Source organism: Bubalus kerabau, chromosome 11, assembly GCF_029407905.1.
Source record: "Bubalus kerabau isolate K-KA32 ecotype Philippines breed swamp buffalo chromosome 11, PCC_UOA_SB_1v2, whole genome shotgun sequence".
In the NCBI taxonomy this organism is placed as follows: Eukaryota; Metazoa; Chordata; class Mammalia; order Artiodactyla; family Bovidae; genus Bubalus; species Bubalus kerabau.
In genome coordinates, this window is record NC_073634.1 from 105,437,745 (window position 1) to 105,463,775 (window position 26,031).

A 26,031-nucleotide genomic window follows, 5' to 3' on the forward strand; every position below is an offset into this window, starting at 1 on the left:
TGCAACACACCCTGCCCAAATCCTACATGGATTGACTTAAACCCAGGGGATAAGTGCTTTAAATTAATCTCATTGAATAAGAATGAGACCAAACAAAACTCTTTAAAATCATATTAAAAATCTATCAAAGGACAACTTGCACTGGTGTGCTTTTCATTTTGTGCAAGAGAAGGAGAGAGACTGGAGCAACCACCTTACATTTACACAGCGGCCGTGTAAACCACAGACACATTCCCACTATGTAATTGTCCTTGTACCTCCGAGCTGATTTCATATCTTACACTAATGAAGAACAAGGCTCCCCGACAAGTTTATAATTACAGTATTTTAAACTGTCCTGCACTTCCCATCTGTAATAATAACTTTACAACCTCTGCAGTGAGGTGGGCTTCGGTTTTCATCCATTTAGAAGGCTAAAACGGTTTCTCTGTTCCCAACCCTGGGGGCTGGGTGAACTCTCCCTTAGGATAGAAAAAAAAAGAATGAATGTGCGAGCCCCCCAGCAGGCAAGACAACAGGAGAGGCACTGAGAAAGCAGCGTCTTGGCACCTCTACTGACCCCCCCCCCGCCCCCGGAAACCTAGACTCCGGGGGCAGCAGAGCTGGAAAGAAGCTGAGATCCCCTCGCAGTCTTGTTGTGAGGCTTCTGAGCCTGTTTGAGAAGTCGAGCTGATTTTAAGGGGTGCTCGGCCGCCTCCACGCTGAAAGGCTTTGCTCTGAACCTCTCCTCTGGTGGAGCAGATTAAGAGATAAGGCGTCGTGGTCATGCAGGCAATTTAACAAGACCAGTGGAGCGCCCTTTGCAAGGAGGGCAACTTCTCCAGTGGGGGGGTGGAGGGAGCCTTAAATTTCTGTCTCCTGGAAGTGACGGTTGGATTCTAATGGCTTCCGCTGACTTTCCATTGAAGGCCTCAAATGTTAAATACCAAGGGTGCTAGCGGCTTGGATACACCTGCCTTAAGGGGCTCTCATTGACTCCTCTGTCTTCCCTAAATCTCGCCTCCCTTCACCACAGGGGGGAGAAAAAAAAAATCAAAGGAATCCACCAGGCTTTGTCAGAATGTCCTTTGCTGAGAGTCAGTTGGCTCTGCTTCTCTGAAAGTAGAAAATGTCGCTTGCGTTGCATCAGCGCGGCCTTCCTTACTCACTCACTGAGGGCTCTCTGCCCTTTAGTGCGTGAGAATGGGGGGCCCTGTGAAGATGCGCAGCCCATAGGGTTCCAAACATGAAGATGTCTGGGATTAAAAAAGAGCATTTTACAAGCCCATGAGGGAAAAAAGCTTTAGGCTGCAACATTCCATGAAATGTCCAGATTCTCTGACTTCTAAATATGGGGATCAGGTTTATGAGACAGAGAAAGAGGTAAGTTTGGGAAATTAGAAAAAGAAGCAAGATTAGAAATACACACAAAATTAGGATATGTACAGTGGAATTAGGCTAAAGCTTTCCCTAATTGATGCCTGAAATGTATAATCTGTCAAGAGCCATAATAAGAGAGAAAGAGATTTATTTTAAGGTTATTTAAATTTAGATAATATTAACCTTAAAGCTGCTAAATCCATGTTTCTTTATTAACTGGGGGTAATGTATTGATTCTACTTAGAAACAGGCCCGGACAGCACCCATGGCAAGAAACCTTCACTTCAGTCTCAGCACATGAAGAGGAAGTCTAGATCTCAGAATTACAGTCACTTAAACGCTTTGCAGGGTCCTGGCACTTCTGCCCACTCCCAGGGCAGATTCCTCTTTTCATGGAAAGAGTATTTTGCGTGGGGGGAGGCAAGGAAAGCAGGGTTTCTCTTTGATCATTCCAGATCACTGGCATTAACCCTCTCTCAGACAGCTGGGTTTTGTTGACAAAGTTTGATCCCCCCTTTTCTCATCTCAGTCTTGCGGACTCTTACATATGGAAACAAAAAGTAGGTGGCAGATTCACCCCGAGTCAGTATGGCATGTGCTGCAGGTGTATTTATTTATTATCATTGTTACAGATTTCACCAAAGATCCCTATTAATTCCGATATGACAGCCAAGTCTCTGAGGCCACATTTTCCCTGCACTGGTGGGCCAGGGCTTATGAGACTCACCCTCACCTTCAGGACACGTCCCTTCTGGTGGGATGTCCATCCACGTTCACCTTACACCTGAAGGATGGAGCCAGGCCTCCAGGCTCCCCATGGCCCCCGCAGACCGCCTGCCTGTGTAACACTCACCATCCTCGCCGGGCCCTTGAGCTCACGTGGCTCTGGAGGCGTTAGGGGGGCCTCCACACTCGTGCTAGTAACTTCAGAGAATGGGGGCTGAGAACAAGAGGAGAGGTGGAGAGAGCACTGCCCGAGGACAGGAGGGGCCAGGAGGCTCTGCTCTCCCCCTCTCCTGGGCCACTGGAGTTACCCTGCCCAAATCTTACATTTATTGGGAAATCAATACGCCCCGGGGGGGTTCTCCTTCAGACCTCCCAGAAAACACAACGGGGGAGGGGCTGCTGTGGCCCGGGCTGCAGTACAGACCCCGCGCCTTTCTGGAGCGCAAGATGGAAGAGAACGCTCAGGGCAGCGGTGCCTTTTGACTTCAAAGGCAAACTAGAAAAAGGCAACAGTAAATCAATTAGTCCCAAGAAAGTACGTTTTCCCCTTGACAAGAAGGACAGAGCATCGCAGGAGAGTGTGACGTGGGCGCTCAGAGCTGCTTGCATACGCGGGAACTGAGACCCGGAGGCATTTGTGACCCACACCAAAAGCTCATTTGGTCCTTTTTAATAAAGCATTTGTATACATCAAGAAAAGGATCTGATAGTCTTTTCTCTTTACCAATTCCAGTTTTTAAAATCCTGTTTTACAAAATTCAGGCTAACATACGTGTAGAGGGCAGCTTAAAGTGAATGGTGAAACTTCTTCAGAACGGCATCACCAGGCAGGATCCCCTCCAGGTGGGTGCCGCAGGACGTCAGGATTTACATTAAGTGATTAAGTGCTCATGTGATCTACGGGCAGTGATGGAATACATCTGAGAGGGGTCTTAAACAAGGCAGGGTAATCAGCTAATCCACCTTCTGCTGACCCCTGCCCCCAGAGGGACAGGGGTCTGCAGGGGGTGGCGGTGGCACCCTCAGCTCTCACGGGGCTCCTGATGCGAACAGGACGCCCACTCCAGGGCCCACCCGGAGGCCCCGTCCTGTGCAGGCAGAGGTTAACATACTTTCTGGGACGGCTCCCCGTCCCTCCGGGAGGCCTGGGGGCGGGAGGGAGGGGGGTGTTTAATCTGTTCCCTCGGCCGAGGCTGGGCCCGGGGTACGGGCGGCGCCGCGGGGCTGGCTGGCCGGCCCCCCGCGCGTGTTCTGCTTTCTGACCTTGGCACCGCCGGTCTCCATCCCGCTGGCATATTCGGAACGCAAGATTTCAGCCAGGCGCTGCTTACTCTGGGTCTTCTTCCTCTGAAGGTCAGGCCTGAGGAGCAGTGATAGTGGGGGGGGGGGGGGGTGGGGAGAAAGGAAACTTTATTATTATTTCTTTTTTCCTTCTCCATTTGGGAAGAGATGGCAGCTGGTTCCGAGAGTGCGGAACTGACATTTTTGTATTAAGAGAAGTACAATCCCTTCAATAGCGCCTGTTTTGATACTCTATGCACCGCAAGATTAGACACGCTGCTGGCAGATTTTCATAACGGTGGCAAAATATCATGGCATTTTTAAAAGTGAGGCTTTGTTCTGTGTTGTTTTCACGGAAAGAAAAGAATGAAACACACTCATACTCTGATGGCAAATGAGGTGTATGATACAGCAGTTTGCCAAGGGATGGGGGGAAACCCACCCTGAAACTCACAACACTCTGCACGCCAGTGCCTGGGAGCCCCCTGCCCTCGGCTGCCTCCTGGGGACCCGGCTGGGAGGCTGGTGGGGGCTGCGGTGGCTGCCACACCTCTTTCCTGACTGAAGAGCCTCTGGTAATAATGAATCATTTCTGACCCTAAAAGTCCCAGGTGTGCCTGGGCAGACGGCGGCGTGGCATCTGCACCAGGGATGGACCCAACCCACACGGAAAATGCCGAAGCCTGAAAATCAATGTCAGATGGTGAATCCTAGTAACTGGTTTCAAAAGGCAGCTGCTTCATCGTTTATTTGATCGGAAGATCAGAGGGGGAAATTTGTAGAAGTTCAATCGTACACAGAAAAAATGATTATGAAAACTGAAGAGTAAAATAATGCTTCTTAAGACAGGATTTTATCCAAAACAACAGGGTCGTCACCAGAGGATCCGTCCTGCTGTGCCCACGGTGCCTTCAACCCTGAGGTGGCAACGGCTTGGGCTCTAAAAGAAGGCAGACACTACCCTCTGCTACCTGCATCGACAGCATTCCCTTTGCTGTAAAAATCAGAGGATACATCAGACTGAAAATAAATACAACAGAACTCCTTCAAAGCCCAGGAATTAACTACAAGACTAATACTGTGCCAGTAAAGTGATCAGGAAGTCTGTAACTAGGTTAAAGCTACCGTCTCCCTTTACACTCACACTGCAGAGGGCGGGATGCATGTGATGGGGGGTGGGGGGGGGTTCAATTCATGGCAGTCACAAACGGGGAAAAATGCAAAGCCAACCTCTGCGGGGAAGAAGACTCAAGGCCGGGGCTGACAGTACCCTATGGTTAAGGGTCAGGCGTCTGCAGTAACACACATGTGGCAGTGCAGGACAGGGCGTGGTGAGGAGGTCATAGCTGGCACGGGGGAGGACTGTCACTCCACGAGGCAGGCTCGGTCACCATCTCATGTTACAGACGAGGAAACTGAGGCCGGAGGAGGGGAAGCACTGCCCCAAGACCATCCACCTCCCAAGAGCGTAAGCCAGGTTCTAACACGGGCCATGGACACAAGCCTGAGCTCCTCCCACCAGCAGGTCCCGGGTGGAAGCATCGGGCGGAACAGGAGGGCCCAGCGGGATCAAGGACGACAAGCCACCGCGATTTGACGTGGAGGAAGCCTTCGCGCCTCACAGGCATGTTTTGGTGGGGCAATGCGGGCGGAGGCTGGAGGACAGGGGGAGCTGGGAGGGGAGAGCTGCAGCGTGAAGGGAGGACCGGGCCTGGAACCCTGCTCTGTCGCTCACTAGCTGAATGACGTCGATGGGGGACTCGGGCTTCCGCATCTGAAAAATGGGGACGATCCTTGAAACGTAGTTCACAGGCTTTGTGAATGTGAAAGAGAATAAGACATATGGAGTGCTGGTTGGTGGCTGGCACGTGGGCTGCAGACAACCACAGTTAAAACCAGGGCAACTGAAGTCCAAAGAGGCCAAGAGACTCCCGCTAGGCCACAGGGGAGCTGGGACCAACTCTGGGGCCTTGATGTCAGCGCTGGGCTCACCCTTTCAGATGGGCAGTGGCTCTAACCCCCAGGCCCTGGTGGAGCTCTGTCCACGCTTGGGGCTCACGTGCGGGTGGCACGCAGCGGGAGACGGGCCTGCAGCTGAACACGCCCAGCGTGTTCCAAACGGAATGCTGCCAGTTCCCGAGTGTGCGGTTTATTTTTAGTCGGGTGACATGACAGACAGACTGGAAAGGTTCTGACAGGAAGGAATGCTTTTTCTTCCCTCTTGTTTGAAGCCAGGTATTCACATCGTGTATAATTTTAAATGTAACAACCCGAGTTTCAAAATATGCAAAATTTCACTCAAAATATCCTCCCAGCAGCCTAAGCGCCACCACTCCGACACTGGCTCCTGCCGCTGTTAAGGCAACATAAACAACCAGCATCTTCCTGGGCATTGGTACGCTAATTGCCGGCAGCGCGGGGCACAGAGCAGGGATGCGGCCTGCTTCCAGCCCGGGTGCTCAGCAGCCGCCTGCGCTCCAGCCGCTGGGCTCCAGACCTGGCATCAGAGGCCATGCCGAGGTGTGTGATGCACCAGTGCGCACGCGCACACACACACAGAGTGATTCATAGCTGTACACACACACGCGTGTGCAATGTACCAGTGTATACACACACACACAGTGTGACGCATGACTGCACACACACACGTGTCCGATATACCAGTGTATACAAACACACACAGTGACACATGACTGTACACACACACACACAGTGATGAATAACTGTACACACACACGCGTGCGTGCGATGTACCAGTGTACACACACACACACACACACACACACACAGTGTGACACATAACTGTACACACACGCCACCTCCGGGCCCCCCTCAGTCTGCCTCTGAGTCATGGGAGATCGGTCCTTCCAGGCTGACAAGCTCAGCCAGGCCTGGGCTGGGAAGGTGACCTCTCGGGGGTGGCTCCTGCCCTTGATCCAGGCCTGGGGCTCTGAAGGGTGACCCCTGGTGGGCAGGTGGTGCCTTGATCAGGAACATTTCTCAGGGTCTCCGAGTCTACCCTGACTGAGGCAGAAGATGTTGGCAGAAAGCTGGATGTGCTTGTCTTGAGATTATGATCTCAACATTTCCTAGCTATTTTAGGATTCCTTATGATTTTACTTTAATCACTATTCTTCCGACTTGAGACCCAAACTCCAGCTCTTGAGTGACGGTCCAGAGAGTAAACAGGGGGTCCTGCCTTCCAGGCTCGGACCTCTTCTGCGGGAGGAAGGGCCTCGGGGTCGGCCCTGCACGGGTTCCCCCTGGTCAGGAGACACCCTGACGGGAGCCGCCTGCTTTTCCTTTGTTCTGGGGCCCAGCACCCGAACGGGCGAAGTGCAGATGGGAAGATGAAATGACGGGTGCGTGGGGCCTCGGCTCCTTCTCCTGCCAAGCTGCAGTTCTCCCAGAAACTTGCCAACTTTCTTGCCCTCCTTGCCCTCCAAATACCCAAGCCCCTCTCAAGTGGGCGTCCTGAGCTTCCACCAGAGTAATCCCGTAGTTACCAAGCAACAGATCAGTTATCTAACCACAGGGAACTCCCTTGTAGTGAAGGCTGGATAACCCCCCCTTGGTTACCAGGCTGGATTACCCAGCAGGACAGGCAGATGCCACTTCCACTGCCAATGAGGTGAAATCCAGCCTAATTAGGGAATCAATACGCCTGCAAGGATGACCACTGAAAAGGAGAGCTCTCAGCACCTTCTCCCAACGTCACCAATAAATTCAGAGACAACCATCCTAGGTAAAAAGTCAGTCTAACACGTGGCATGCTTTTGCAGGACAGAATCGTAAATTGTAAAAGAGGATAACAGATGCATTTTTATGTATTGTCTAGTCTCTCAATATTTTACATTTTACAGCTTTAGGATTATGCTTAGAAAAGTCTTCCTCATTCCAGCTTTTAAAATATTCAAGTATACTGTGTTTCTTGAAAGGAGAGCAAACTAGTCAATCCCAAAGGAAATCAACCCTGAGTATTCATTGGAAGGACTGATGCTGAAGCTTCAATACTTTGGCCACTTGATGCGAAGACCTGACTCACTGGAAAAGACCCTGATGCTGGCAAAGACTGAAGGCAGAAGGAGAAGGGGCGACAGAGGATGAGACGCTGGGATGGCATCACTGACTCAATGGACATGAGTTTGAACAAACTTCAGGAGTTGGTGATAGGGAAGCCTGGTGTGCTGCAGTCCATGGGATCTTAAAGAGTCAGACACAACTTAGCAACTGAACAACAACAATTTTCTTTGAGCCTGCTACTGCTTTAATTCTATCTAGATTTTGTTTTGGTTTATGGTAGGATGGGAGAAGGCAATGGCACCCCACTCCAGTACTCTTGCCTGGAAAATCCCATGGGCGGAGGAGCCTGGTAGGCTGCAGTCCATGGGGTCACTAAGAGTCAGATATGACTGAGCAACTTCACTTTCACTTTTCACTTTCATGCACTGGAGAAGGAAATGGCAACCCACTCCAGTGTTCCTGCCTGGAGAATCCCAGGGATGGGGGAGCCTGGTGGGCTGCCGTCTATGGGGTCGCACAGAGTCGGACACGACTGAAGCGACTTAGCAGCAGCAGCAGCATGGTAGGATGTGGCAAATTCAACCTTTACTTCCCAAGAGTTATCCAGTTACCCCAGTCACTAAACAAGAACTCTTTCCCCCATGGTCTTGAAATCTCCCTCTAGAACATTCCTTCAGACTGTCAGAACACTCTCTGCTGGCCTTATTTAGCGAGTATGTGATAATGGTGATGCTGATGATGCCAAACTGGAAGGGTAACAGGTCTACCAAACATATTAACACACAAGCAAATAAGAACTATGGGGTGTTCAGCAAATTTAAATATGAAAGTAAGTCAAATCATAGCCACTGAAAAGATGGCTTGAGGCCACCTCCAGGTTTGCACCCTCCTGCCTGGCCCCAACCCTTGCTGATGAAGAAAGGCCCTGAATCTGAGGGGGTTTAGGTGGCTCTCGGGTGACAGTGAGAGTAACTGATAACTCCAGGGAGAAGGTGACAGGCAGTCCTCCATGCACAGCACAGTCGTTCAGGTACAGAACCCGCTAGTGTGGACGGGAAGGTCAGCGCACCGAAGGAACACACGCTGTCAGACCTCTGACACCATGGAGGGAAGGAAGTGCATCGGGCTCTTTAACTCCAGCTTCTGTTTCGGCAGAGACAGGCGCTGATGGGCAGCCTGTCTTAAGGATGCCTTCTCTGCAGCATCTTAGGATCAAACCAACTCGAGCATCTGTAAAACTCCAGGGCCCCAGAAGACACTGCATTCCAGGGGAGCCCTGTTAGGCCGGTGCGTGCTATCCCAGCAAAGTGCCTGAGTGGCTCGTGGACACAGAGATGGAGGAAAAGTGGGTCTCGGCCTCACCCCTGAGCGCCAGCCCCCGTGAGGAGCCAGGCGCGGGCGCGTGTCAGGCCATGCAGGTCCCAGGCGGTCAGTAGGGAGATGCCAGCCTGCCCTGCCGCCTGGAGAGGCGCTGTGCTGGAAGGGGGACAGAAACAATGCCCAGAGATGGCCGGGGTCTGAGAGTGACACCCTGACTGAGAACCCCAGAAGTGCATGCAGCTTCAGGGTTACCTAAGTGCCAGAAACCTTCCATGGGCCCCAACAAGATGTAGGCCGAGGACTCTGATGGTCCAGCGTGCCCTCCCCTAACGGCCCTCCAGAGTCGGCGGCTTCCTCCAAGCTGAGACTCCTTCCATGTCAGGAAAGGCCTCTACGGGGTGGGGCAGGGGTTGTGTGAAGGGAAAATGAAGAACGCTTTATAAAGCCTAATTCTCTGTGAAACTGTCAAGTTGGAGAAACACAGGCTGGACATGGAAACGATGAAGTTTTTGGAACTGGTGTGACTGCATCCTGTGAATACTGACTGAGACGGATGAGCTCGGGGCAGGATTCCGGCACCAGTCCCTCTGGGCCTGTCCTGCTCGACACTATTATCGGTGACTTGCATGACATTACGAGGCATGTTTATCACACCTGCAGACAAGAAGCCAGCAGGGACAGCTAACACAACGGACGGCAGGACACCCACAACACCTCAGCAGGCCGGAAGGATGGGCTCGCTGAAAGGTGACCCTGGACTGGGGCCACTGGAGGGCTTGCTGGTGGGTCAGGGAAGGCGGGTGGTCTGGATCGTCACACCTGCACATGGGCAGGGGATAGGCTGCCAGGAGTTTCCACCTGAACCGCAGGGCAGACCTGATGCCAAGGATAGGAGAAGCTACAGTGTGATGCCAGGAGGCCTGGGTGTGAGTCCCTACCCTGCCCCGCACTGGGGAGGGACAGTACCTGAGGACACGGAGGACCACAGGAGACCCATGGCTCTACGGGAGTCCGGCTGGGGCTGAGTGCCACGTGGGTGGCTGCAGGGACAGATGTGGCCGCCCTCCTCTCTGGGCCGGCCAGTCTCCACTGCATGCTGAGGCAGCTGGACGAGCCAGTTTTGCCAAGAACCTGGGTGGAGAGAAAAGCCACCCAGATGCCGGGCTGGACGTGGGGCAGCTGGAGGTGCTGGGGAAGTGCGGCTTGCGCCCGGCTGCCAGGGCAGAGCCACTTTGGGTGTGGGAGGACCCAGCACTGCCCTGCAGCGCCTGTGGAACCTGCTCTCTGAGTTTCAAGGCACCTAGTTCTCCCAGTGCCAGTCTGCTCACTCTCAAAGGATGAAACGAACCAACGAATCAAAGCGAGTATCAGAGAGCCTATCGTGAAGGCACTCGGAAAGCGCTGACTATTATTATTCTCAGCAGCTAGGAGACAGCAGACGAGGGGCGTCATCAGACACCTGACGCGCTGTCACGTGAACCCGGGGCGGCTTTGATCAATGAGAACAACACCCTGTATTGTTCCGTTTGTAAATCGTGCACATTCGGCATTTCAATCTCAGAGACTAAAGGGTAGAAGATGAAAATGGTCACTTTGGGCTTATTTCAGGAGCCCCAACTAGTGAGGAGGGTCCACCCTGGAGGCTGTGAGCACCCTACCTCCACCAGGAGCTGGGAACACAGGCCTTATGGGAGACCAAGGAGCGCTGTGGCCAACGGCACAGGGCGCAGGCATGCGGGAGCGTGCAGGACGCGCCTGTGAAGCCTGCACTGTTTGCTCACAGACTCGGAGAGAAGCGGGCAGGGAGAAGGGGACACGTTTACTGGACAACGACTCCAAGCCGCGCTGGTGCTGTGTGTCTGTCGTCTCTCCCCACGCTCCACACGACCTGATCATCCAAGCCCAGCCCCTTTCCCTTGCACCCTCCGCCTAGACTGGGAAGGAGATGAGAGAAAAAGTCAGACCCACATCTTGCCCACAGCTGTCTCTTCTCAAAGATCTATCTCAGGAGCAGAAAGCGTCTCCAACCCACTCCAGGAAGGTTTGCTGCTCTGCTGGCTTCAAATTAAATCCTTCCACCTAGGCACCGAAACACCTCCCGCTCTAAGTCTGCTTCTCCTGTTACACAGAGAATTATCTGTTCACATGGGAAAAAACACCCTTCACAGAATCCATCTACCGGTTACTCAGCCCAGTACTGACTCCAGAAGCCAGAAGCATCTTGAGGGTGCACGCAAGGCAGCAAAGCAAGGTGCGCAGGCTCCAGGGTCACCCAGACTCGGGGCTACGTGACGTCTCCAAGACCATGCACACAGACTCTACACAGCCCAGGGCACACGTGTGCCCTTGGGAGAGATGCTGCCACCACCAGCAAAGAACAGAAAACCCACAGGCAAACAGCCACACACCACACCCCGGGATGTTGGTTCTCAAACCGCGTCCCACTCCTGGGCTGTTCAGTGGGTAAGACATCCCTCCATGCTTCAGACTGCTGCCAGAACCTTAGGACCACAATGCAGACAGATCGCCTCTGAAAAAGACCTGGAGGCATTTCGTGTGGGCCCTAACCAGATGGAAAGGCTCTGGGTCATAAAAGCAGAGAGGACGTGGAGGGCTGGCAATGGGAAGGAGCCCAAGGAACGTGGGGACAGGTGAGAGGAGGGGAGTGGTCACCTTCAGGGGAATGGAAGCTGTGTGAACAGCACGTGGAGAACCAGGGGACCGGCGTGCTCCCTCCTGACTTCTCTGTCGGTCTGAACTAGGGGAGCCTCAAGCCAGGACAAGGCGATGGAGGGCTGTGTCTTCTGCTGCACGAGGGCTTGTCTGGCGTCTGCTGATGCATGCTGGGCCGGCCACATCTCCTGATTGCTGCACCAGGAAGGCTCCAACGGTGAATGTGGCCGTCCCAGCAGCCTCCCGGGAGAGGCTGGCTGGGTTCCTGCTCTTTGTTGTCAGTCCAGACTGCTCGCCTGAAAGTGCGCCCATGGTTCCTGCTGTCTGCAGGTGACCCAGGTGTGGAGGAAGCGCAGGGCCACCGTGAAATCCCTCTAATCACCTCATTAGCCGGGTGGGGATGGGGGGGGCGTGTGCTCCATGAGGAGGCAGAGAGCTGGTAAGTGCACGGTGTCAGGTAGGAAAAACACGGGGTAGAAGCAAGGGCCAGATGCAAAGGGGCGCGTGTGCGGAGCGTCATCAGGCGGAGCTCGGTTGCGGCGGAGGGCAGGGAGCGACCGACGGCCGAAGCAGGGTGCTGAGAGCAGGAGGGCCAGCTCTCCGCAGAGCCCTGCCTGCAAGGCTCAGCCTGCCAGGGCTGCCTGTGAACATGACTGGGGACCCAATAAACACATCATCCCTGAGCAACCACGGTGTACCAGGGTTCTCCGCCTGGGTCTCAGAAGAGACCCAGTCACCGACCACGGCACTGGTCCTGCCCCGTGTCCCGGTCTGGACGCTTCTTCTTCGTACAATTGTTCCAGAGAGACAATCCAGTGTAGGCTTCAAGGCTGCCCTTGACAGAGAAGCTGGGAGAATATACTCTTGTCTACACCCTGTGCAGCTTACCCAGGTTCTACATGAAAATTCTCTTTTAATCCTTGTTGTTGAGTCACTAAGTCGTGCCTGACTCTGAATCCCCATGGACTGCAGCACACCAGGCTTCCCTGTCCTTTACTATCTCCCAAAGTTTGCTCAAATTCAGGTTCACTGACTTGGTGATGCTATCCAATCATATCATCCTCTGCCACCCTCTTCTCCTCCTGCCCTCATTCTTTCCCAGCATCAGGGGCTTTTCCAATGAGTCGCGTCTTGGCATCAGGTGGCCAAAACACTAAAACTTCAGCTTCAGCACCAATCCTTTAAATGGATATTCAGGGTTGATTTCCTTTAGGATTGACTAATCTGATCTCCTTGCTATCCAAGGGACTCTCAACTCTTCTCTAACATCACAATTTGAAAGCATCAATTTTTTGGTGCTCAGCCTTCTTTATGGTCCAACTCTCGTACCCATACATGACCACTGGATTGGAAAAATCATAGCTTTGACTGTACAAACCTTTGTCAGCAAAATAATGTCTCTACTTTTTGATACGCTGTCTATGTTTGTGATAGCTTTCCTTCCAAGAAACAAACGTCTTTTAATTCCATGGCTGCAGTCACCGTCCACAGTGATTCTGGAGCCCAAGAAAATAAAATCTTAATCCTAATTCATCTTTAAACCACAGGTTCACGTGGTGAGCTCCTCACTGCCCTCCTGTCTTGAGGCTACCCTATCACCTGTTCTGAGAACACACTCTTCCAGGTTCCCAGGGGCTGACGTGGTCTAGATGTTCCAGGTTTGACAGTCAAGTTTAGCGCCACTTCCATCTCACTCTTCAGGATTCCACACTTCCTCCAGGCTAAGGTCCAGCGAACTGACCCTCCACAGGGCATCTGCTCTGGTCTTGTCCAGGCCGGTGGAGGCCCCCACTGCAAACCCACTCATCTCCACGTTCTGCAGGTCAGTCCACATGCCTCCTACACTGCAACACCAGGCAAACAGGGCCAGAGGTGTGGTCCTCCTCGGGACTGCTTCACGCTACGAGGAAAGTGACCATGTGCTTGTTCTCTCAGGACGGACTAGCCGAGGAGTGGTCGGGGCTCCAAAAAGCAGGATTTGCTGTTTGCTGGGCTCATGAAACAATTAAGAGGCATCGGCCTGGTTCCCATGCCGCAACAATTCCTCTCTTCTCTTTCCCTTTGTCTTCCTCTCAGGATGACGGCAGGCTTTGAAGTGCCAGCCATCTATTCGAAAATACTTCCTGAGAGCCTACTATGTGCCAGGTCAGTGCTGGGGCTGTGATGAGAAACACCAGACAGAGTTTCCACCCTGAGCTACATGGAGGCAGAGGAGCAGAATGGACCCACACACGCAGACACCCCAGACGGTGGAGGGCTGTGGCGATGGCAGTGTGTGTGGAGGGATGGTGAGGTGTCTGCCCGGGCAGGCAGGCCAGAGAAGGCTTCCCTGCAGGAGGGACAAAGGCCCGAAGACAAAGAGGAGAGGGGAGAGGCCCAGGCCTGCAGCACGCTGGGCAAAGGCCCAACAGGAGCATGAGGGAGCAGGACCTCACCAAAACACTGGAGGGAGCAAGGGCCTGACGGGTGAGGGGAGCGCCGGTCAGCAGGGAGCACAGTGGCTGCAGGAGACTCAGCAGCGGACTGGCAGTTTCAGGGATTCATGAGGTGGGGGCTGGGGAGCTAAGGGAAGAGACGGATCACCACCAGGAGGCCAGAGGGGCCAGGAGACAGGTCGGCAGAGCAAGACACTGCCCTGAGATTGGGGGCGGAGAGACACCCCATGCGTCCTTTATAAACCATTGTGGAGAATCTCTGTTACACGTAATTAATGAAGAATTTAAGGAGGATAGTATACACATCAGTGGCTAGAAGTTATTAATATCAGTGTAGAAGTCAAGCTATGGGATGTTTGTTTAAACTGTCCTCATCATTTTTAGATGGTAGTTACCCGACTCCCTTGCTTTCGGCTTCGTAATCTTGGGGACCACACAGTATTGCTGCAACCGTATTTGAAAACCTCCAGGAACTTTCCACTTCTTCTTTCCAAATCAAGCCTGCATTCCACTGCCTGACTTTCAAGACTCTCCATAATTTAGTTTTGCTTTGGTTCACATTTTCTCCTGTTTGCTGTTGTCAACTCTTAGCTCTGGTCAGTCTGTTAACTGTCTCCAAACTTACTCTGGTCATTGGTTTTTGTTTATTCATTCATTCATTCATTCATTCTTGTTTTGGGTATGCTGAGTCTTCGCTGCTGCTGGGGCTTTTCCTTCTCTGGTTGCAGCGAGCGGGGGCCACTCTCCAGCTGCGGTGTGGTGGCCCCTCTTGGAGCATGCGCCCTCGGGTGTGAGGCTCAGGAGCTCTAGCAGTTGGGCTCCATGGCTGGAGGCGGCTCTGCAGGGGTGGCACGTGGGCACAGCTGCTCCTCAGCATGGCTTGGGGGATCCTCCCAGATCAAGGATCCAACCTGTGTTTCCTTTGTTGTGGATTCTCCACCACTGGGCCACCAGGGATGCCCACTTTGGTTGGTTTTAATTCTCTTTATTCCTTTGCGTCTCAGCCTTCACACAGATGCGTGTCCATGCACATGTGCATGCATGTACACATGTATGCCTGCCTAAGGAAACGTGTGCACACGCACTATACTTGGCTATCTTTCCCTTTCCGTACAGTCTCTCCACATCCTGCCTCACTTGAAGGTTGAGTTGAGGTCCTTTACTGTCCAAAGTGTTTCCTTGACCCATGTGACCATCCTTTCTTCGGAAATGCTGCAGTATTGACCAGCTTTATTAACGTTTAATTAAATACTGACTTTCAGTGTTCAGGGGCTCGCTCCAGCCTCTACACTCACGTCTGGCCGATCTGTCTTCTGACAGGATGACGACTGGCTCCATGAAATGGAGAGAAATCTCACAGTGGGCAAAATTCCAGGACTGCCTTCAGCTAATTAAGTGATATTAGGGAGGTTGTAAATGCCACATAAAAACTGGCAGGCAAGCTGCCCCTAACGATGAGAATATCGCTTTGCAGGGAGATGCAGCTGCAGCGTCTTCATGTTTGTCTTGGAGGCACCAGCTCGTGTGTTCAAGGTGCTTCCTGATAAGCAAAGTTCAAGGTGCTAAAAGGCTGGCAGTGAATGGCACGTTCATGCTTTCTGGTCCACGGACACTTAAGTGTCAGGAAGGCCAGCGGGAAGAACCAGCGCTCCTATCCCGGTCAGCATATCCACAAGTGCTCCCAAGTCCAGTCCCAGACATGGTGTCGAGGCTTTGTACTCATCACCCGGTTGATCCCCAGAAACGGTAAGTGATCCAACCAAGATGCCCGTGTGCGCAAACCCAGGCCCTTCATCACTGCATAACACGATCAGCGTTTAAGGAATGAGGAGGGCAGGGAGATGGCTGACAGGGGCAAGGTAGATTCTTTATCACCTGAGGGGGGCAAGGTAGATTCTTTATCACCTGAGCCCCAAGAACTTCTCATACCAGAGTATATCCAACATGGTAACTCTTGCAGGTTATTAACAGTTATTAAACAAGTGAGAATCATAGAGAAGAACACAGCAAAGGCTTTTAAAGATGAAAAACGGGAGGAAACTCTCACTCAAAAAGATGCATGGACCCTAATGTTCATAGCAGCACTAGCCATAATAGCCAAGACATGGAAGCAGCCTAAGTGCCCACTGACAGAGGAATGGATAAAAAAGATGTGGTACATTTACAACAGAGTATTACTCAGCCATAAAAAGAATGAAATAATGTCACTTGCGGCAACAAGAATGTATCTAGAGATGATCATACTAAATGAAGTAAGTCTGACAAAGACAAAATATCATATGATATCACTTTTATGTGGAATCTAAAGAATGATACAAATAAACTTACTTACAAAATAGAAAAAGACTCTCAGAGGTAGGAAACAAAATTACGGTTACTGAAGGAGAAAGGTAGGGGAGGGATAAATTAGGAGTTTGAGATAAACAGATAACACTACTGTATATAAAACAGATACACAAAGCAGAGGGTGGGACAAACTGAGAAAGTAGCATTGAAATTTATACATTACCATGTATAAAATAGAGGGGAAGTTTGGCCTTGGAGTACAGAATGAAGCAGGGCAAAGGCGAACAGAGTTTTGCCCTGAGAACCCACCGGTCATAGCAAACACCCTCTTCTAACAACACAAGAGATGACTCTACTCATGGACATCACTACGTGGTCAATACTAACACTGAAATCAGACTGATTATATTCTTTATAACTGAAGATGGCAAAGCTCCATACAGTCAGCAAAAACAAGACCTGCAGCTGACTGTGGCTCATATCATGAGCTCCTTATTGCAAAATTCAGGCTTAAACTGAAAAGAGTAGGGAAAATCACTAGACCATTTAGATATGACCTAAATCAAATTCCTTAGGATTATACACTGAAAGTGAAAGTCGCTCAGTTGTGTCCAACTCTTTGTGACCCCATGCAGTCCATGGAATTCTGCAGGCCAGAATACTGGAGTGGGTAGCCTTTCCCTTCTCCAGGGGATCTTCCCAACCCAGGAATCAAACCCAGGTTTCCCGCATTGTGGGCAAATTCTTTACCAGCTGAACCACAAGCAAAGTGTATGACTATACAATGGAGGTGATAAATAGATTCAAGGGATTAGATCTGGTAAGACAGAGTGCCTGAAGAATTATGGATGGTGGTTTGCAACACTGTACAGGAGGCAGTGACCAAAACCATCCCAAAGAAAAAGAAATTCAAGAAGGCAAAGTGATTGTCTGAGAAGGCCTTACAAATAGCTGAGAAAAGAAGAGAAGCAAAAGGCAAAAGAGAAAGGGAAGATACCCAGCTGAATGCCGAGTTCCAGAGAATAGCAAGGAGAGACAAGAAAGCCTTCTTAAGTGAACAATGCAAAGAAATAGAGGAAAACAACAGAATGGGAAAGACTAGAGATTTCTTCAAGAAAACTGGAGATACCAAAGGAACATTTCATGCAAAGATGGGCACAATAAAGGACAGAAATGGTATGGGCCTAACAGAAGCAGAAGATATTAAGAAGAGGTGGCAAGAATACACAGAAGAACTATACAAAAAAGATCTTAATGACCCAGATAACCACAATGGTGTGATCACTCACCTACAGCCGGACATCCTGGAGTGTGAAGTCAAATGGGCCTTAGGAAGCATTACTACGAACAAAGCTAATGGAAATGACAGAATTCCAGCTGAGCTATTTCACCTCCTAAAAGATGAGGCTGTTAAAGTGCTGCACTCAATATGCCAACAAATTTGGAAAACTCAGCAGTGGCTGGAAAAGGTCAGTTTTCATTCCAATTTCAAAAAAAAGGCAATGCCAAAGAATGTTCAAACTACAGTACAACTGCACTCATTTCACATGCTAGCAAGGTAATGCTCAAAATCCTTCAAGCTAGGCTTTAACAGTATGTGAACCGAGAACTTCCAGATGTACAAATTGACTTTAGAAAAGGCAGAGGAACCAGAGATCAAATTGCCAACATCCACTGAATTATAGAAAAACCAAGAGAATTCCAGAAAAACATCTACTTCTGCTTCATTGACTACATTAAAGCCTTTGACTGTGTTGATCACAACAAACTGTAGAAAATTCTTAGAGATGGGAATACCAGACCACCTTCCCTATCTCCTGAGGAGCCTGTATGGCGGTTAAGAAGCAGCAGTTAGAACTGGACATGGAACAACGGGCTGGTTCAAAATTGGGAAACGAGTACGTCAAGGCTGTGTAGTGTCACCCTGCTTATTTAACTTATATGCAGAGTACATCATGCAAAATGCTAGGCTGGATGAAGCACAAGCTGGAATTAAGATTGCCAGGAGAAATATCACCAACCTCAGATATGCAGCACCCTAAAGGCCAAAAGTAAAGAGAAACTAAAGAGTCTCTTGAAAGAGGAGAGTGAAAAAGCTGGCTTAAAACTCAACATTCAAAAAACTAAGATCATGGTATCTGGTTCCATCACTTCTTGGCAAATAGATGGGAAAAAGTGGAAACAGTGACAGACTTTATTTTCTTGGGCTCCAGAGTCACTGGGATGGTGACTGTAGCCACAAGATTGTAAGACACTGAAGGAAAGGTTTGCACAATCTGTAATTTGAATTTTAGTGATAAAGCATTTCACAGATGAGAAAAGTCTGGCAGTATGATTCCGCCCCCAAGGATGTTTCCTCATTTAGCGAGCACACTAAGTGTAGAACTTTGGAAGTAACAGAGGTGAAGAACACGCTCTGTGGTGCTGGGGACGGTGGCTGGGAGGTGAGGGCAGGACAAAGGGGACCACCCCACGCCCCCTTCCAATGTGGGTCCCCTGAGAGCACACCCGGATCCAGAGAGCCGTAAGTTTAGACTGTTCACCTGTTTGATCACATCAGTACCACCAGGCAACACTCAGCTCGGCTGGTGTGAGAAAATTTATTGAAAGATGCATCTATGCATTAACAGCAACATCGGAAAGACCCAGATGGTAGAAGCCAGGGGTGGGGCCAGTCTCAGGTAGCTACAAACCAGACTGGGAAAAAGTCTTGGTAAATTTACAAGTATAGCATATAATCCAAATGGACAGGGTGGCTTAAGACCAGGAGATGCGCCCTCCCACACTGCCACTGTAACAGTATGCCCTTCCTTGAGGCTCAGAGTTTCCACGTGCCTGAACCACTGTTCAGAGTATCAAACAGATGAGGGAACTGTCTGCTCACTGGTGCTGGATAGGTTCTACTCACACGCGTGACTGCCTAGAGAGGCAGACAAACACCCTGGTGAACAACACGACTCTGCCCTCCCAGGGCGGACAGTGCTGTCTTCTGGGAAGATGGAGATTTTGGAAGGTATGTTTCCTTTCAGGAATTGCTGAATATACGTGGCTTTAAAATAACAACCACGTTTCACGAGAAGAAAACGCTGTTTGTGCTGGATGTTGCTAAGGGGCACTCAGCCTTTGCCAGCGGCACCGGCTCGTGTGTGAGCAGGTGTCGGGTGGGGCTGTCTCACAGGCCTGCGTGTCGGCGTCACGAGAGTTCTGTGCGCAGGGGGAGGCGCTGACTGTCCCCTTTCAGAATGGAGGACTGAAGGGGGAGGCAGAGACACGCCTGCTGAGGAAGGTCTCATTTGGGGAAGGTAGCTCAGTCTTTCCTTTTTCTGAAATAACGGCATGTAGAGGAGACAGAAGTCCCCTTGTCACTGCACGGAAATGCCTGGTCATCGCCTCGCGTGCCCTGCCCTGGCCTCACCAGCTAACACCTGGGTGAACTCTGGGTGGAGATGGCAGGTGAGTTGGGATTATGCTTACGGTCTCAGAAATTTGGTTTGCAGATTATCAGAGGTTTACGCCTGACATAATTATTCGAGGAAGTAAACACCATAAAATGGACCGCAGAACAGTTTGGAGAATTCAGCACTATTATTTCATCCACCCACACAAAACCCAGGGAAGCTGTTCTCTTTCCCGACAGATGGATTTCAGAGGAGACGCCTCAGCTCGGAACGATTATCGTGGCTGTGGCATAACGCTCCACACTCGTGCGGGCTTGAATGGACTTTTCTTTCCCGTCCTCAAAGAGCAGCAACTGGCACTGGCTCGAGCGCTGCCTGAGGTGTGGAGAATTTGTCAGGTCTCTCTGCCGCCTCCCTGGCCACGATGACACGGTCCATGAGCAGATTAGCTGCCCAGCCATTCTTCCTCCAGGAGCAACAAGATTCCCCCCCAATAAGAAAAAGTACCTTACTGTATCCTTGAGGGCCCGTCTGCCTTGGTGAGGCAGGGCTGGGGCGGGAGGGTGCAAGGAGTGAGGGAAGAAATGCCTTCAAAAGACAGGCATAACAACGGGCAAGCGGCTGTGACAGGGCGGTGACATGGCAGGAAGAGGCGCGTCATTGTCCCGGGCGGAGTAATCCTGTGAAACACTGCTGCCACTCAGCGCCTGGCTCCCTGCCACGCCAGCCAGACATCAAAGGCTGCCCCATACCATCCTACATGCTCTTTATCGGCTAATCAGCCCATTCTTCCCTAAATAAAGCCCTGTTAAATCCCCTGCTCACAGGGGGACACTCGTCCTGGTGCCCATCTGCCAGCGCAGGTCAGCGGGGGCGGGAGGCGGCGGCTGGCGCGCTCCCTGGTGGCTTCGCAAGGTGAGGACAATGCCAGCGCCGAGCCCCGGCCCCCCGCCCTGTGCTCCTGGGGCGAGGCCGGCACACCCCGGCAGAGGAGGCACCTCAGCCGCGACAGTGAACTGCTGGGGTCACACTGATCTGCAGGAAGGGGGATACATGATACAAGTCTCTTACCAGTCATCGCCTGGCAGCCCGATTCTTACCTCTTCAAGCGTCAGCATTTTAGAGACGGTGACACGACGGTCAGGCTTCCAGACCACTAGGCAGTCACTCCAGATCTGACTGTGAGCCTCAGGGCTTTGTCACATTCTTAAAGGTCAGTTACCACGTACAGACGTCAGCTACCCCAAACCCAAGGGCAGGAAGCTAACTCTGGTTCAAGGCACCCCAAATCTGGAAGGAACTGGGGCACCCTTTCCCTCTGGGAGGACCCGGCTCCAGCAGAGGGGTCTCTGGCCACAGCCCCGGCCAGGACAGGCCGTGTGTGGCAGCAGGCAATGCTCTGCACCTCGGAACCGCCTGGAAGAAACCAGAGCTGGACGTGTCTCCATGTCCTGCAGGTGTCAGAGAAGGGCGTGCAGAGAAACGCCTGCCTCGCAGAAGTGCTGGGGTGTGGTCCTGTATGACAGGGGTCGGTGTAAGAGAGAAGACGGGGCATCTTAAAAATTCCAAAATGGGAACTAAAATCAGGTAACCTTTTATCCACCATGAAGAGCTTCATGAGGGCCAAGCCCCTGGACAGCTCCCGCTGGGTGCTCTGAAATCCTAGCTCACCTGGCCTCCAGCTCTCTGCCCTCCAGTGTTTCATCTCGATGGCCCTTCATGCTTCAAAAGGCACAGTGACACGTGTCACAGGCCTCTGATTCTTGTGAAGTGGCTAAAAGCACAGATTTCCCCTTCCCTCTTATGGTTGAGGAAAACAAGGCTCTGAGACATTAAGCAAAGATACGGTCTGAGGCTCACAGGCTCACATCAGAACTGGAGCTGGAGCTGGAGCTGAAGGCCAAGTCCTGCGACTCCAAGACCAATGGCCTCCTCCCTCTGCCATTTCACAGCAGAGAACCCAGGCCCCAGTGAGGCTGGCATGTGATCAGCACTTCTTGGTGAATGTGCAAGACAGACACGGTGCGGGAACAGGTAACAGTGTGGTGCTGCCCATGGGTGCTTGGTGGCAGGGCAAGGAGGTACTGGCATTTGTAACTGACGTGCAAAAAGAAGGATACACACTGGAAGATAACTGTCCAGAGCACTCGTGGGTTCTCTGAGCCCTTCCCACCCACACATCACACAAGTAGTAACCACGATGCACCCAAACTCCCCGTAAAAGCAGCTCTTGGCATCTAAGATACTCTAGCTTGCACACAGCCTGGGGCTGGTACCGAGAGAACACCTATCTCTGAGGAGATCTCACAACTGCATTTTGTTGAGGGGAATCATCTCAGGGCTTCCTGAAATTGTGAAGATGGCCTCAGAGCCCAGCGTCCAACTGCTGGGCAACCCTCCTCATTTAGGCTCTCCTCTCACCAGGGCCCCTGGGCAGGTGCTAAGGTGTTTTTTGGGGGCAGGGGGTGGGAGGGGAGGAGGGAGATGACGCCAGTGCAGCCTCTCCATGGGAGGTTGCATGTCAGCACCACAGAGAGCAGCATGTGGTGTTGGGGGCCCCCGGAGGCCTCAACAGAGTTTCATGGACACCCCACAGTCTTCCAGGGTGGACCGCAGCCCACAGCATGTCCGGAGCTCCGACCCTGGCAAGCCCTGAGTTACTCTACCCGTGGGCAGTGAAGATGGTCCACAGAAATTTGTCTTGTAGGTCCAATAATCCCCACCACTCAGGACCCAACAGGTGACATCACTGACTTCCTGCAGATGCCTTAAAAGCGTTCAGATTAGGCGTTTTCCCGGTTGATCCAAGCACTCAGCATGGTGAGAGAATCGCAGAAACCTGAGCTGGCAGAGTCTACCCTGGGCACATAGCAGCCCACCACAGCGCCGCCAATCTGAGCAGAGCCCCCGACACCCACCTGGCCCTTGGCCTCTTGTCCACCTTACCTTTTCAGGTTTGCTTTCTTCTTCTTCATGGCCGAGGCGCAAAGATTTTTAGGGGCATCTCTTAGCCCAAAGCTCTTAGCCATGTGCCCGAGGTGGAGCAGTCGGATGTGGAAGATATGCTTCAGCTCCCGGGGGTAGGTGGCATAGGCCCGGATGAAGGACTGCAGGGCTGGAAGACAGTGGGGGAGGCGGGTCAGGACAGGTCTCTGCTGCCCAGCCTAAGGCCTGTCCTGTGCAGTTCACCCTGCCAGGCAACAACGGACACACGACCAGGACGGCGTGACAGACATGAGCAACCTAAATCTACACTCACATATTTGTTTAATTCCTAAAAATAAATAAATAAGCCTACCGGCCACAGGGGAAGTCTACGGGCTTCCCCTGTAGCTCAGTCAGTCAAGAATCTGCCTGCAGTGCAGGAGACCTGGGTTCGATCCCTGGTTTGGGAAGAACCTCTGGAGAAGGAAATGGCAACCTACTCCAGTATCCTTGCCTGGAAAATCTCATGGACAGAGGAGCCTGGTGGGCTGCAGTCCATGGGGTCGCAAAGAGCCAGGTATGACTGAGCGACTAACACTTACTGGACACAGTGAATAAACCCAACATAACTTCACTTTAATAAAGCTGATATTATCTCAGATTTTACTGTATAGCTTATACTGAGCCTAGAAGGCAGGGCCGTCTTCTTCCTCATTATGGACCTGGGGCTAGCACAGTCCCTGGCAGACAGCATGCTTACTTTTGGCTGCACCATGTGGCATGTGGAATCTCAGTGCCCCCACCAAGAATCAAACCCACGCCCCTCGCACTGGGAGCTGGAGTCTTAACCACTGGACTTCTGGGGAAGTCCCACAGCAGGTTTTTGTTGTGCAAGTGAATGAGCAAGAGAATGAGTGAAGAAACTAAGACAGGATCAATGCATACCATTTTCTTATGAAAAATGAAGTCATTACATCTTTACATTGGGAACACATTTTCTATTACATTTTAGTTTTTTGAATAGTTAACACAAACAAATGTTATAAAATCCAAAAGGTCCACAAGGCTTTATCGTGATTGTGGGTCATGTTCATTATTCCTACACATTATTATTATTATTATAAACCCTGCCTCCACCAGGAGCCACACCTCCAGTTCCCCAGCCACAGGAATCACTGATACCAGTTCACCGTAGACTCATCAAATTTTAAAACCGAATTCACGCAAAAGCACCCAGGATTGACCAATGCAGTGTTTCTTACCCATTCAAAAAATGTGTAAAAAAGGAGATGAAAAAAGAATTTTAAAGAGGAGAAAGAAAAGGATGTAGTTTCTAAAAGAGCTCTCAAAACAGTCATCAATTGCCATGGGTTTAGAGCTGTTCACCAGACAGTCTAACCAGGAACGTCTGGGTTGTTTTAAAGTTAGAGAGAGGCCCCTGTTCTGGACCCCTCACTGGCCAGAGAGAAGCCAGGGGTGGCTCCCAGGCAGGCGGCACTCTGGATCCACCTTCACTGGATGCTCCTTGGAGGAACCCTTCTTCCATCCCTGGTTTCCCCGGAATGTCTCTCCACAATAGTGACAGTCCAGTGTCTTGCCCTTTTCTCACGAGCGCTCGTCCTCATGCGCCGACTGAGCGTCCCTGCCTTCCTGGCCCAGTCGTAGCCCCACCCCTCTCCACCCAGTTGCTGGAAGCAGGCACCAGTCTCCCTCGCCCTCACTGTTTGAGCCACTGGACCGGCAAGTTTGCCCACAGCTTAAACGTAATATCCAGGCAGCACCTGGAGATCGGCGTTTATGAACAGTAATAAAAAGTGTCATTTTAGCAGATCAGCTCCTGGAAGGATCCTGGGAACCCATCAAAGCTCTATTTACTGAGCAAAGTGAACTCCTTTTCCCAATCGATGAGAAATAATAACCAAGGCGACTCCTCTGCACCCCTCTTGTCATCTGTGCTCACTCCCCTTTTTAATAACTGGGGACGAGGTTTTTCAAGGAAGATCTTTAATGTTTCAAATGGTCTCTGCAGTTGGGAGGGTTCTGACACGAATTCAAGTCCTCAGAGGGGAAAGTGCTACAACCACCACAACCCAGGAGACACTGCCTCTTCCCAACCCCCAACATCTACTCTAGACAGAAAGAGCAGGCTGGGACCAGGACATGCCAAAGAGCCTGCGCCTTTAAAACCTCATTTACCCCAATGCTGGCCCAGGCCTCCTCATTCACACTGCCCTTGTGCTGGAGCAGATTAGAATGACTGCTCTTCACACCAATCCTGAGAGCTGAGGCTGCACAGCCTAGTCCTGGGAGATATAGGGGCTCCACGAACAGCTAATCCATCCATGTATGGATGTGAGAGTTGGACTATAAAGAAAGCTGAGCACCGAAGAACTGATGCTTCTGAACTGTGGTGTTGGAGAAGACTCTTGAGAGTCCCTTGGACTGCAAGGAGATCCAACCAGTCCATCCTTAAGCAGATCAGTCCTGGGTGTTCATTGGAAGGACTGATACTGAAGCTGAAACTCCAATACTTTGGCCACCTGATGCAAAGTACTGATTCATTGGAAAAGACCCTGATGCTGGGAAAGATTGAAGGCAGGAGGAGAAGGGGACAACAGAGGATGAGATGGTTGGATGGCATCACCGACTCAATGGACATGATTCTGAGTAAACTCTGGGAGTTGGTGATGGATAGGGAGCCCTGGTGTGCTGCAGTCCATGGGGTCACAAACAGGTGGACGTGACTGAGAGACTGAACTGACTGACCGAACAGCTACAGGGAAAGGGGTCTGCCAGGAAATGGCAGAAGAGTCCTCTCCCTCAACAGGCAGGTTGTACTTCCAGGGGGCAGGAAGTGGCTCATGCTGGCAGTGGAAGGAAGTGGGGCTGTGAGGTGGAGATGGGGCGGAAGAGGAGAGGTAATGGAAGGAGACCTTTCATGAAAGGAGACTTGCGGGATGCAAGTCGGATGACGCTCCAGCCACTCAGAGCTGGTGCTCTCACTGAACCCCATTTCAGAGCTGTAAGGATGACAGGATTTAGGGAAATCTGTTTCAAAATACCTTCCAAGGACATAGGACATTTTGTCCTTTTGAGCAATAAAACCAAATCTATTCTTGGACATCTGATCAGGAAGAGCAACATCTTGTAGATGATGCTTAGGGTCAAGGAGGCAGAAAGGAGCAATACTCCAGCCTGGAAGGTGCTGCCCATCCTTGCTCCTCCCAACCCCAGTCCTGCCCCAGAGGAGCACACGTCTGGCACATTAACAGTGACAACCACCCAAAGGTAGTGGGAGAGGCGGCTTGCACCAATTCTCTTAAAGGCAAAGTGTTTGACCAAGGAGCCAGCCTCCCTCTAATCACAGGGAGGGATGATCCCTTCCGAGCCAGGCGTGACCCTAGCACATAACCCCTGCTCTTCGGGGAGGACCCACAAGAGGAAGTGGAAGTGGTGCCGTGCAGCTGAAGGACTCCGCTTTCTGAAATTTTTGTTCAGGAGTCTGGAGTTCAAACTTACATTACCACAACTTTTACCACTTGAAGCTCTACTCACAAGATGCAAGATGTGAGGGGGGAAAGGGCTAACTGCTTCTGGAAACTGAC

The 26,031-nt window shown here is 51.4% G+C and overlaps 1 protein-coding gene across 2 annotated transcripts in view; it reads right to left on the reverse strand.

Annotated features, from left to right (window-relative positions):
• Positions 1-2,740: 2,740 nt before the first annotated feature.
• The window catches only part of DDX31 (DEAD-box helicase 31), a 73,656-nt gene continuing 50,365 nt past the window's right edge, over positions 2,741-26,031 (reverse strand). The window contains exons 19-21 of one of the 2 annotated variants that reach the window (XM_055541489.1): positions 22,448-22,616; positions 3,349-3,445; positions 2,741-2,982 (exon numbers count right to left, since the gene is read on the reverse strand). In XM_055541489.1, coding sequence (XP_055397464.1) covers positions 2,974-2,982; positions 3,349-3,445; positions 22,448-22,616 — 275 coding nt within the window. In that variant the 3' untranslated portion in view covers positions 2,741-2,973. Of the gene's footprint in view, positions 3,446-22,447; positions 22,617-26,031 lie in introns of both variants that reach the window. The other variant, XM_055541488.1, reaches the window with a different exon arrangement.